The sequence below is a fragment of the Podarcis melisellensis genome (genome assembly GCF_964234715.1).
Source record: "Podarcis melisellensis genome assembly, chromosome: 4".
In the NCBI taxonomy this organism is placed as follows: domain Eukaryota; kingdom Metazoa; phylum Chordata; class Lepidosauria; order Squamata; family Lacertidae; genus Podarcis; species Podarcis melisellensis.
In genome coordinates, this window is record NC_138531.1 from 84017056 (window position 1) to 84031158 (window position 14103).

At 42.2% G+C, this 14103-nt stretch overlaps 1 protein-coding gene across 6 annotated transcripts in view; it reads right to left on the reverse strand.

Moving 5' to 3' along the window:
- Nucleotides 1–13070, reverse strand: part of GRIA4 (glutamate ionotropic receptor AMPA type subunit 4) — a 216759-nt gene extending 203689 nt beyond the window's left edge. For 2 of the 6 annotated variants that reach the window (XM_081909661.1, XM_081909660.1), the window contains exons 1-2: nucleotides 12490–13067; nucleotides 11054–11212 (exon numbers count right to left, since the gene is read on the reverse strand). In XM_081909661.1, the coding sequence (XP_081765787.1) occupies nucleotides 11054–11212; nucleotides 12490–12577 (247 nt within the window). In that variant the 5' untranslated portion in view covers nucleotides 12578–13067. Of the gene's footprint in view, nucleotides 1–11053; nucleotides 11213–12489 lie in introns of all 6 variants that reach the window. The other 4 variants (XM_081909662.1, XM_081909663.1, XR_014168021.1 and 1 more) reach the window with 3 other exon arrangements.
- Nucleotides 13071–14103: the final 1033 nt, after the last annotated feature.

Consider the following 14103-nt stretch of genomic DNA (forward strand, 5'->3'; position numbering starts at 1 on the left):
AATTTTCATGGAGCCAAACTAAAATTGCCTATTCACTGGTGCATATGAGTATTCCAAACAAGCAACAAGATTCAAGACGGATAGTTAAGTGCACACACACACACACACACACAACCTGATCAGCAAAGAAAAGCCCAACATGATGTGGACCCCGGCATTGAAGGGGGTCCAATGACCAATACCCCAACACAAATGATTTTAAAAAGCTGGTTGGTGCTCTGAATAGAGCAATTGCCAAAAAAAATTATAGCTGTGAAAATTGTTCTGAACAAATCATTCCAATCCAGGAATGATTTGAATGGGTTTGCATATGCTTGTGCTATATGATGGCATTTATGTTTATGTATACAGCACTATTACTAGCTTGCTACTGAGGTGTTCCATAGCTTAGTGATAGAGCAAATGTTTTGCATACATAACACTCCTGGCTAATTTCCAGGTAAATCCAGTCAAACTGATTTCAGGCAGCAAGAACAGGAAAACAAGAACTCTGGCTAAAACCTGGAAGGGTTGTTGCTTGTCGGAGCACACTGCAGTAGTCTAGATGGTCTGATTCAGTATAAGGCAGCTTTGAATATACTGTGGTTATTTTCACCACTTTGGTCTTACTTTATTCTTTATCCTAGCAAGCAGAAGGCCTGCAAAGCAAATAGATGGAGAGGCCTTAGTGGCTGTCAGTAGAAAGATCCTTTCTAGACAGCAACTGATCAGCATTCAGGTGTTTCAGCAGAAAATAGAAGTGCACAATTTCCCTCCATCTGTCAGACGTCAGAAGAGGAACACAGAATCTCATGGATACTACCAACTCTCTTTTACACTTTAGAGGTCAAAGAGTACAGTGCCCAGTATATACGAATGTAAATGAACTGAGGAAGCAAGCAATCAACACTATTAATATCAATCTGAGATGTTAGGTGAAAGGAAACAAACAGTAATTTCTTAATATCTTTCTTCAGTGCTCTGAAAACTGAATGGAAGCTTTCTGAATGGTATAGCTAGACTGGTGACTGGGAGTGGCCGCCGGGACCACATAACACCGGTCCTGAGAGATCTGCATTGGCTCCCAGTACGTTTCCGAGCACAATTCAAAGTGTTGGTGCTAACCTTTAAAGTCCTAAACGGCCTCAGTCCTGTATACCTGAAGCAGCGTCTCCACCCCCATCGTTCAGCCCAGACACTGAGATCCAGCACCGAGGGCCTTCTGGCGGTTCCCTCATTGCGAGAAGTGAGGTTACAGGGAACCAGGCAGAGGGCCTTCTCGGTAGTGGCGCCCGCCCTGTGGAACGCCCTCCCTTCAGATGTGAAGGAAATAAGCAGCTATCTTCTTTTTAAAAGACATCTGAAGGCAGCCCTGTTTAGGGAAGATTTTAATATTTAATGCTGTATTGTTTATAACACTTGATTGGGAGCCACCCAGAGTGGCTGGGGAAACTCAGCCAGATGGGTAGGGTATAAATAATAAATTATTATTATTATTATTATTATTATTATTATTATTATTATTATTATTATTAACAGTGGGCCCTGGCAGATTCTGCTACTGTTGTGGCTAAAGCTCCACTTTCTACCACATCAGTAATCCCCAGCCATGTTTCTAGCACATTAATATCCCTGCAGTGATTACTTTTAGAAAGATAGAAACAGAGCTCCAAAAAGTTTTCATCAAAATTATTTGGGGCACCAGAGGCAGTTTTGTAATTCTTAAATCCAAGGAAGACATCACCCTGAGGAAGAAGACTCAGCATCCACCTCTGTTTTGGAACACAGCAAGTCAGTTGAGAGGTAGGACTTGGAGAATAAATCAGTTGTCTTCTGGTACTTTAAGGGCTCAGTTTAGCTCAGGCTTCTTTCAGAATGTCTCTGCTTCCTGAGATCTATTAAGCACTGCAGACCTTTTCTCTAACTCTCTGGTACCTCTCCTGACACCTGCTGCTTCCAAATCATCATCCAAACCCTTGGCAAGCATCTCCATAGTCTGCAGGAGACTAGTACAGGAAAGGGGAGACTTTGGCACTTGGATTCACAATGCAGTTACACTGAGATTGCTTCATGGCAATATTGTGCATGAAGGGAATCACACAGAGAGGATAAAGGGGCTGGTTCACAAATAGGATTCAGACAGTAAAACACTGGCTTGCCTTTGTCAAATATCAAAGTATTTCACTTTGGCCCAGTTTAGGCATTACTCTAAACCATGGTCTTGTGTTACTGAAATAAGCATGAATGAGCTTTGGGCTCAACATTCCACTCCTGCTCCAATTGCAAAGAGATTGAAGCATTTCCCCCTTGTGATATATGAATGGGGTTTATTCAAACTACTGTTAGCTAACCAGAATCAAACCTTCCCAGCACTGAAACAGAATTTAGCTTACATCAAACCAGGAATGTAGCATAACACACTCCTATGCCTGGGTGATGTGTGCCAAAACTTGAAGTCCGCTGTCGCTCCCCCTATGCCATGAACCACTGCAAATCCTGACTCCCTAGTGAGTTGGGGGAACCTAAGAATTTTTAGAAAAACAGCATATTTCAAACTCCCCACTTCCATACCCCAGTGCTTCAAAAGCATCTCTTTTTTGTGACCAACACCCAGCAGTTGGCAACCCTGTCAACCATTAAAAGGGAAATGTTGCAATCCACAGCATATTGACCCAGGTATAGCCATATTAAAATAAATGAAACTATTCCAGAGTCAGTAGGTTGTTTAATTCATCCAAAGTTTCCACTTAAATAGCCGTTGCTAGTGCTATTTATTTATATTTATATTTATATTTATATTTATATTTATATTTATATTTATATTTATATTTATATTTATATTTATATTTATATTTATATTTATATTTATTTATATAGATTGTTATTTTTGGTGGTGGTGGCTGTTATTATTTAGCTTTCCATTGTATTTAATCTGTGTAGGCAAAAATATGCCACAGGAGACTAATGTTCCTGAGATGACAAAAATTAACCAAAAGAACTCTAAGCACGATGCGCCCATGGTGAAAATATTATTGTAGAGCCCACATGAACACTTCTCTCAGTGAGGCAAGTAGGCACAATATGCTGAGAGTTACTCTGGCACAAGGACCTCTGGAATGGAAGGGCTGTACTGAGTCAGAAGGAAAAGATGGCTGAAAACACTTTAACTGAGGCCTGTGCAGGTATCTGGATATTTTAACTGCAAAATACTTCGTAATACTTCTTTTTCTTTTTGCTAACTTATTTCATTCATTCATTTATTTAGTTTGTATACTGCCCTTCGTTCAAGGATCACAAGGCAGTTTACAATACAAAAACACAAAAATACATAACATAGTAACCAACGAAAACACCACACCCCTAGTTGAAAAGGCCATATAGATTGTTTAATTAGCCAAAGGCCTGTTTTTGTCTGGTGGCTAAAGATACGCAACAAAGGCACCAGGTGAGCCTCCCTGAGGAGAGCATTTCACAAATGGGGAACCACCATGGAAAAGATCCATTCTCATGTTGCCACACTCCAATGCACACAAAGAAGGTCTTCAGATGATGATTTCAGGGTCTAGGTTGGTTCATCTGAGGAGAGGCGTTCCTGGAGGTATTGCAGTCATGAGCCATTTAAGGCTTTATACAGTGGTACCTCGGGTTACAGACACGTCAGGTTACAGATGCTTCAGGTTACAGACTCTGCTAACCCAGCAATAGTACCTCAGGTTAAGAACTTTGCTTCAGGATGGGAACAGAAATCGTGCTTCGGTGGTGTGGCAGCAGCAGGAGGCCCATTAGCTAAAGTGGTGCTTCAGGTTAAGAACAGTTTCAGGTTAAGAATGGACCTCCGGAACGAATTAAGTACTTAACCCGAGGTACCACTGTAGTTCAAAATCAGCACTTTGAATTGGGACCAGAAAACTAATCGGCAGCCAGTGCCAGGCTGTCCAGAATTGGCATTATATTGTAAGCCAGCTTTAATCACAGAATAAGCATGGACAAGTCAGAAGCTCTCCCAACAGGGTTGCTTTACTTTTGACATGCCTTACATACCAGAGAGTAAGAAATGAACAGCTCCATCTGCTGATGGCAAAGCATTTGTCACATAGTGGTTATCTCTGCACTTCAGCAGCTGTTCAATAAACTCCAGTGCACTATGAATGTACCTATGATATTTACACTACACTATTTTATTTTTATACCAGTCTAAATGTGAGAATTTCCCCCTGTTAAAGTCCTGCGAAGTATAATTTGATGGAGGAGCTGGGAAATCCATGCCACAGATCACTAACTGCCCATCACAGAATTATTGTCCCCAGGATTTATTTAGGAGGAGGAATACCTGTTGAGCCATTTTTAGTCTGCAGTATAGATATGCCCACAGAGGCTGTAAAATGATGGCAACAGACAAGATTTAACTGGCGTAGTACATAAAGCCAATATAATGTCCTTTTGCGCAAGTACTGGAAGTCTCACCCAGAGAATGTTGTAGGCATGTTAAAATCTGACTACATATACTTTAATCCAAAATCCAGTTACTCCTTTCCTTCCCTAAACCAAAACAGAATTAGTTTACATCAAACCAGGGATGTAGCATAACACACTCCATTAATTTGGCTATCTCCTCTAATCAGCAGGGTGCAAACATAACATTTTCTTACCAATGACTATGCAGTGCAACACAAGTGGGAAGCAATCAAGGAAACAAACAAGTTTGAATAAAGAAAGAAGCATTAATATATATATATTAATCTCTGATGATCTGATCACCCATTTCCCTACATTTGCTAAACATCTGCTACTGCTCCTTTATTTGGCTTTAGAAAGAGTATGTGGTGTTTTTTTAAAAGGTTATTTACACCCAGGAGGATGTCAGCAACAATAATCTCACCTCTCTAGAGTTCAACCTCATCTTGTAATTTAACATCACAGTAATTCATTATATACCTCCATACAAATTTGCTGCCCCAAGAAAGAACAAGAAACAGAAACTGCTAGTGGAACAATGCAAACTCAAACACTATTTGCATGCAGGTGTTGGCTATCACCCATTAAGCTAAGAACATCAAGGGGAAATGATGGGATGGAAGGAATCTTATTTAGCAGTTCAGTCTCCAGTAGTAAACCATTTCTGGATCCCATAGGTCAGGGGTGGGGGAACCTGTCTCCCTCCAGATGTTGACGGGACTTCAACTCCCATCAGCCCCACCTAGAATTGTCCAATGGTTAGGGAAGATGGAACATGTAATTCAGCAACATCTAGAAGGCTACAGAAATCTATAGGGATGTAAGGCATAATAAAAAATAAATTAAGGAAAATCTCGACAACAAAGGACACTGTATACTGAAAAGAGGCACCAGACGGTTTTCTGAAGACCTCTGTTGGAAGATGATGAAAAATGAGACAGCATTACAAACAGATGAATGAATTGCAAACCTTGTCTCCATCTGTTCAAATTTGATATATTTTTCTAACCAATGCAGTTTTACTATTTGAACTACAGAGATGAGAAACACAGAAAATGATTTAAACTTCACATGCCCCGACATACAACCTCTACAGCTATAAGTTCTGGTTTTTGAGAAGTCCTCCACACACTCATCCATTTCAATGTGCACATGCACACCAACACACACACACTACTCTATAAAAGGGGAAAATATTTCCATCACAGAAATGATGCTGAAGGACATAGAACCACCTGTAAGCATCTGAGGATCATATGCCGCCTCAGAATTTTCAATTATTTTAACTGTGGCAGCGCCAGAATAAGAAGACTTGAGTACTGCAAACTCTCATATTTTACATCCGGTAGATTAATATAAATTAGATTTTTTTTTTTAAGCACCTGATACAGTCTTTAAAAAGTTTGCAAGCTTGCTTGTTCATTGCCTGTTTTAAAACAGAATAGCATCATCGAGATGACACGTTCCTCCAGAAGATAGTTAAGCTGAAACAAATTGATAAGTGCTCTGAGACCTGCAGATATAGGGCAGTATACATAATAATAATAATAATAATAATAATAATAATAATAATAATAATAATGGTGTGGGTTCACACACTATAATGCAATGAATACACACCTCCCACACTTTGTTTAGTGTCCTTTCTTCCTGAGAAGTGTACTTCTACATTAATGTTTCTAAAAGTTTCTTCAGTCACATTCATACATTACCTTTATCACATTCATGTTATCTCAGCCTTCCCCAGCCCTCCTAATGTTTAAGACCATCAACCCCAGCCAGCATACCCAATGGTCAGGAATGATGGGGGAAATAGTCAAAAACACCTGGAGGGCACCAGGTTGGAAAGTCACTTTTACCTAAACCACACTCTGGTGCACAGAGTGATCTCTAACACTTGGACCAGCATATCAGCCAACAACACCAAGATATTATCCCTGTAAAGCCAGCAAAACACCACACTATATGATACAATACTGAACTGTGTCAATTTCCTACAACACATGTAATTGCTGGTGCAGCAGGTGTAGGATCAGAAATCAACAGTTCAGATGCAGTCCTACTCAGTCAGAGAATCTTGATTTGGCTATAGAGAATGCCAAATCTTTCAGTTTTGGAGATTACCATGGTTAATATTACATTTGCACCAACACTTTCACTAGCGATAGAACCAAAACGAAGTATGAAACTATGGTCAGAAGCAGTTTTGCAAACTGTGGATGGGTGCTATCACTGGTGATAACTTCAGTGCAGATTAAATGCCAATCACAATTATCTCCCAAACTGAAAATGTAGGGATGCCCAAGCAAGAGGAATAGGGTGATCTCTTACACCTAATCCAAAAAGTGGAAACACATCACCAAAAAAGAAGACATAGATCTGCATCAAATTTGTATTTGTTGATTTATATGTATGAATGAAATATTCAAAATAATTACTATAATATAAATAAAAATACAATGCACTTAACTATAGTGAAGAGAACTATCGTCAGGTGATCTGCACGCATCCACATTCTGCTGCCCAGGTGCTAACTGACGGTGGATAGCTGCTGATCCTCTCTCTGTTTTTAGGGCTATTGCTGACTAAGTGTACTCAAAGTAGATCCATTTAAATCAATTGACCTAAGTAAGTCATTCCCAATGTTTTCAAGTGGGACACCAGGTTGCACTAAAGAGGAGGTGTGAGAAGGGAAGTCCTTAACATGTTCCTGATCATCAAATCATGGTTTGATGCCAGCATTACATCTGAATGGGGCAACAGCAATAGACTGATTCCATCTGGTTTGGTTCAACTGGGTCATGCACTGGGTGACAAACTACTGTATTTGTTCTGGAACAATGCAGCCGGAAATTTAACTCATTGATTATGAAGGACAGTGACTGATTTCAACATCTGCCTAATTCATGTACATGGACCAATATGAACCAGGGAAGGACTAGGACTGTCAGGCTGCAAGGGAAGTATTTTAAGGAGAAAAAATGTTGACAGCACAATTCTAGATTTATCCTTTCTAATTTTGCATTGTCCTCTGCGGGGGAACTGCAGGATTGCTTCTCACCAGCAGTTTTGTAACAGAATATCTGGGACTGTTGCAAAAGAAATGGTTACATCTGGAGGTCAACATGCTTTTTTTGTCACACTTGTCCACATTAATTAATTTTCTAGAATAGGAAGTCTTCAGATGATTACTTATAAAAAATATGTATGCAGAAGTGTGTTGATGCATTGTAAAGTTCATTACATTTTTAAAAATAAAAAAACACTATTTCTAACATGAAGTGGAACAAATATACTCCTATACAGGCCATTAAAAACCAAATGTAATTTGGAGCTTAAAAAGTGCAATTGCAAATATATATTTCTGCATATGTTATGCCAATCACTATGGAACCCTGCTCTAATGATATGGATTTAAGTTTTATAACACTCTAGCAATTAAAGTTATGCACAATCCATATTTAGCAATAAACTGTAGCCCAATTTCATTTAACACACTTTTCTCTCACCTGCAAGAAAATATGCACTACGAAAGCAATATGGGGGGGGGGGAGGCACAGCACATAAACAGGAGGAAATGAGAACTAAACTAACATAAATCATGTCAGTTTTATTGAACCACAACAGAATCTATATGCTAAAATAACCTGTGTTTCTTAAGGTTTGGGCCCTGTACAAAGCCAGAACAAATAGGACATATCTTCGGCTTTGTACAGAGCAAAACATAAGAGAATAGATTTAAGTCTGTAAGTGTTTGTATTCAACTATCAAGGTGCCAGAGAAGCAGCCACCTCATCATGGCAGTCTACTAAAGAGAGACAGAGAGAAAATCCAGCTGATTCCTCATGCATCTACTGTATCATTCCTGATTATGCTAGTTCGTCTTTAAGACACAGCTCCTTCAGGCTCCTTGTTCGTTGTTCCTAACCCACAAAATGGTCCAGGCACTGCAGTTTCAAAAAGTAACCTCTGCAGTGAAATGAAAAACGGGGAAAAAGCGAACTGATCACGTCTTAGATCTTTATGCTTGACCTCACATGAATATTCATTTCTGTCCAGTAGCTGAGAGGCATTTGTACCGTATCATTTTGGGACACACACACACACACACGCACACTTGTGTTCTAAACTGGATTGCTCTGAATTTTGTCATCGTTTCCCCCACAAAAGCCACTCCGAAATAATCAGATTGGTCAGGCTTGCCACAGTATTACTGCATTCTCCCCTCCCCATAAAGATCTTTAATTAGGTTAGAACATCTCACACATCTGTGCTTTGGAAGCTTCTGTCAACCCAGCAAATGCAATCACATGGAAACCAATGTCCTCCAGCTATCAGACAATTGATTTTTTTTTTCAGGATTCTGCTCATGTGTAGCTTAAGGGACATGTGATATGTTCATTCATTTGCCAGTCAGTTCGCCCATGTTTCATTAGCAGTTTTTCTCCAAACACTGAAATCATTCTGACTGCTCCTTTCCAAAAATACAAAACCCAACAACTTCAAGACACAAAAGAAAGAAAAGCAACTGCCCTTAAAGGGACCATCCGGCTAAATGAAGTTTCATCCATGTGAATGGGCAGAGTACATGCTGGAATTATCCATCAAAACAAATGAGACTTGACTCCAAGTGCACCATGCCCAGAGTATATAACTTTAGGATACAGACACAACTGGAAGTATGGCTTGAGCATGGTCTGTCAGAGTACTTTAAATTATGCACATAATTTCCCTTAAGATTCCACTGTGTGAGAGATAATTTGTCACCAATCGATTACTAAAATGGTTTAGAACTGCAACACTGTTTTAAAAGATGGCGGGGGGGGGGGGGAGAACCCAGGAGAAAAGATAGCCTCACTTAAGAGCTTTGCCTGCATCACAGAAAATTAAAACTAGTTAATCGTTGAATCCAGAGAACTATAATTGCTGCTTCCAAAATCATTCTTCCATACATGTGTGTGTGTGTGTGTGATTCCATATATATCAGAGTTGCCCCCAAAATCTCTTGATTAGCTGTGTGCTTATACAAAATACTTGATATCCTAAGCAAAGATGCTTGACAGTACCGTAAAGCATAATCTCCAAAACAATGTCGGAGGGCAGTACCCCAAAGCTGTAAACATGCAGTGTTAACTCGAGTTGGGAAACCCATGCCCAGTGCCTGCAAAAACCAACTGCAACACTTGTCAATGAAGCCTACTTTGGCAGGAATCTTTCCTCCAGTACTATCAATATATAGCAGAAGAATTCCCACTTATGTAGCATAAATCATTCTGCATAAGACGTCTTGGGAGGAGGAGAGCACACTGTGTGGATTTTGAAGCTTTCCTTGTTAAACAAGGTGCCAAGGTCATGAAAAACTTAAAGGAATCGCTCCAATTCCACTTGACGGCTGCCCCGCAGGTTGTCTTTTGGAACAAGCTTATGAGATGTATCCTGATGTTTAGATGTAAAATATCATATTAGATATTAATGCGAGAAAGTTCAGCGGTTGTTTTTTTGTACGTATATACTCTAAGGGTATGCACTAAGAAAATCCTCTGCAATACATTTCTACCTCTGAAAGAAATTGTGTTTGGAACTGCTTGTTTAAGGACAAAGCAAACAAACCAACGATGCCATAAAAGGAGGGGGAGAAGGCATGTGGGAGAACTGGAAGTTGAAATGATGCACGTACATTTTTCAAGATTCATAACTGAATTTAAAAGAAAGAGGTTTTTTACTGTGACACAGATAGCTCTGATTTTGCAGAGCTACCAAATCCACTGAAGCTGAATTGATGGAAACAAGAGGCATGATTTGCGTGCCTTCCTGCTCTCAGTTTCACATATGTCCTGCTCAGTGTTTTAGCTGGCTGGGATGCTGAAAATGGGGGTCTTCAGATATATCCTTTAACAACAACAATCTATCATATCTGGGGGGGAAACCATCCTTTTAAAAAATATGTGGCGAATGCACTAGCGTGTATACACAGGGGCACAGTTCCAGTTGGGGTGGTGTGTGCAATCAAGTAGATCAGATACTAACTTGACTTGGCACCAATGTATGGATGCACGGAGACATATCCACAGGATGTATGCATTACGAGATGATAAGCGACATTTACAACCCAGAATATAGGAGCAGGGCAGCCTTAAGTGACATCACCAGATCAACTGCAGTGTCAAGCCACTCCAATATATTACCCTGCACACCACTGCTTTCACAGCCGCCTTTCTGCTCTAGCCATTAGAAGGCACTTGTGATCACAAATATTAGGGGTTATTTCCAAACACAGACAAGGCATGCCATATCCTGTTGGCAGAGAGGAGAGATTGTGGAGGCTGCTAAATTGATCAAGACACACACACACACGCACACACTTACAACTACAAAATGCATCACCATAGAAACCAGAAAGCAAGAAACTACAGTAATAATGCTAAAGTAAATGCCATATCCAGTTAGTCAGTACAAGGAAGCCTAAGGGATTTCACCAAGGATAGAAACTAACTAGGGTTTCAATGCATTCAGGGAACGGGGACTTTGAAACTGAAGAGGAATGTAATTATGCTTTCTCGTCTTAATTTCACTGTCATCTGACGGCAACTTTACATAAATGACTTTTTTTTTTACTTACAGGCATTTGTTACAGCGAAGCTGTTTGCTGTTTCAATGTTGTCTACATGAGGAACCAAATTAAAAGGTGCTTCAGATGCGTTGGGGCTGGTGTTGTGAAGAAAAATTGCTAATCGAAAAGCAGTATATTCCTGATCTGTGTTTCGGATGAAGAGGCCACCTACCAATAAATAAATGATACCAAACAATAAAAAGTGTCACAGTTAATTGTTTCTGTGTCAGACAGCAGCTATAGTGAAAACAGCTCTATGTTATTATTAAACAGCATCTTTAGGTCCTCCTTGTAAAAAATACATGTTTATGCACACGGAGATATGAGGTTTACGAGACTTTCAGGATCCCAGCTCCTGTTTTCCCCATAGTGGGGCTCCAGAGCTGCACTGGTCCAGCTTTTTCATGCCTTAAATAGCCATATCTCTTGTGATGAAAGCGACCTTTGAAACCATTTAGCATCTATCTCTGTTAATGTTGAACACATTGCTAAATTGGCCCTCCCTGGTATTCAGTGGCAAGCAGATTAAAGAGTGGATCTTCTCTCGAGACATCTGTTGGGGGGTATACGGGCACGTTCCCTTTTTATGTGCCTGTGCAGATGTACATTTACCTTGGGACACCAGGGAGAATAATCTATAGGGAAATGGAGCACCACGAACTTTGTCCCTCTGCAGTCTATGGGCCGGCAGCCTTATTAGCAACACCTTTTGGAGTGCATGAGAAATGATGCAGTGATGGAGCTGCAACTGGAAGGGATTCAAGAGCTGTGTCCCATCCAAAGATGGGGGGAAGCAGAAAGGGAAGGCAACCTGAACCAGGCAAAGAAGAGGCACAGACCCAAGCCGGTGCTAGGGAGGGGGAGGCCAAAGGGTTGGGAATATCGACATTAGCAGGGGTGTGTGTGGAAATGCTCTAAGTTTCCAAGTAGTGCCCGGAAAGGCTCTGAAGCAAGAACAGCTATCCCTCCTCCCGCTCCGTGGCAAATAGGTTACTGCAACGTGCAGGCTGTGCTAGACGAGGTTCCACAGAGCATCCTGAATTGGGGATGCAGGCAGCTCAAGGGTGAGCCTTGCGGGGGGGGGGGTTGGCTCAGAGAGCATCTTCCCAAGTTTGCCAACACACTATACACAACACGCACGCATTCACACATGCATGACTCTCCCTACCCCGGAGGCATAAGCATCACCATCTCCCCCCCCCCTTCCACGCCGCTCTGCTCCCCATCATGCAAACACGAGGGCAGGAAAGAGGGTATATGGAGGGGCTCTACATCCCTTCGCCCCCCAATTCCTGCGGCCCGCATTTGACCTCCCACCCTCTTCCTTCCTCCCCCTCCCCTCCCCACTCTTCCTGTCCCCTCTTCGCCCCCTCCACCCCGTCCCGTCCTCCCCCTCCCCGCCCGCCGCCACCCTCCTCTTCCTCCCAGCCCAATGCAGCGCTTACCTATTTGCACGCTGCTAGGAAAAGCGCCCATTGCGAGTCCCCAAAAGCCAGAAAACAACAAGACAAGCTGTCTGCAAATAATCCTCATCTTCTTCTTTCTCTTTTGCCTCCCCGGGTCTCCTCCTCACGCTCTCTCCCTAGATGTTGTTCAGAGAGGCATTGAGGACACGCTGGTGGTGGGGGAGGGAAGGGGGGGGGCAGGAGACAAAATTGAGAAAAGGGGGGGAGGGAGGGGAAAAAATTAAAAATGGGGTAGGGAAGAAAAGAGAAGAGGGTGGGTGGTTTTTTTCCCCCTCCCCCTCCCTTCTCTTTTTCTCCCCCCTTCTTCTTTCGTCCCTTTCGTCTCTGGATAAAGCTCTCTCTCTCTCTTCCCTCCCGCCTTCCTTCTTCCCCTCAGCAAGCCATCCTGCTGAGGCGGATTTTTCCCGCAGTCTCCATAGCCCTGGCAGAGGTTTCTGTCCGGCTGCAAATGTTTCACATGCAAAAGATGGTGGAGAGTTTGGTGGTGCTGGGGAGAGAGGAGTCTAGTGGCTGCGCTCAGAAATGAAGACATGCGCTATTCCTCCCGCCTTCCTGCTCCGACCGCCGCTACCCTCCCTCCCTCCCTCCCTCCTTCCCGCCCTGGCGCCCCTCAGCAGATACACAAACACACACACACACTCGCGCACACAACGGGGAGCGCGCGCTTTTCAGCGCCTTTGGCGACGAGGGTTACTTAACGCGCGCCACACAGATGATGGGTTCGGAAGAGAGACGGCCCTGCCGCAAATTCACGAGGGAGTGACGGCCCCTCATGGCGCGCTCGTGTGCACGCGCCCTCTCTCAGTGCGGGGAAGGCGTTCTCTAGTCCACACGGGCAAAAGGCAGATGGATGGTTTGCCCCTCAGTACACACGTGTGGACAGGCCCCTTGGGTCTCCTCCGTCTTTGCACTTCCTTCACTAACTCGTTGTTTATTTGAAGGGATAGTGGTACACTCAGGGCAACACTTTCGAGGCAGAACTCCCTCAGAGAAGGATAAAACCAGTGCCATATTTTTATTTTTGTTTGAAAAAGAGGTGCCAGAGCTCACCATGAATGCCTCATTTGTACTCTTAGAATGACAATGGCGCCCATTTGAGAGGTGCCAGAGATAAGCTCCATGAACTCCAGCTGAAAAAAAGCCTTGGATGAAACCATTAAATCCAGAGTCTTTAATCACCTAAGTGCATAGTTGTGAATGGACTCAGCTGAAGAACAAGTGGCTTGAGTAGGGCTGTGGCCCATGCACACATGCAAACCATCCCTTCAGGATCCGGGTCCAAGTGCCACATTTTAAGAAAGGCATTGACAAGCTAGAACAGTCTCCTCCCAAGCCTGGGTCTCCAAATGTTGTTGGACCACAACTTCCATTGTTGTTGATGGTGGTGAGATGATGTTCAGATGAAGTCAACAAAAATGATGCCATGGAGAGCAGCTGAAAGAGCAGGTTGCATTTAATATGGAAAAGAGAAAATTGATTTTTTTAAATCATTTTAAAATGTTTTTGGACCGCCTTCTGGAAAATGCCTATGCAAGGTGTCTTACAATAATTTGAAGAAAAGAACTCAACAGTGTGAAAGCTAAACCCACCAGA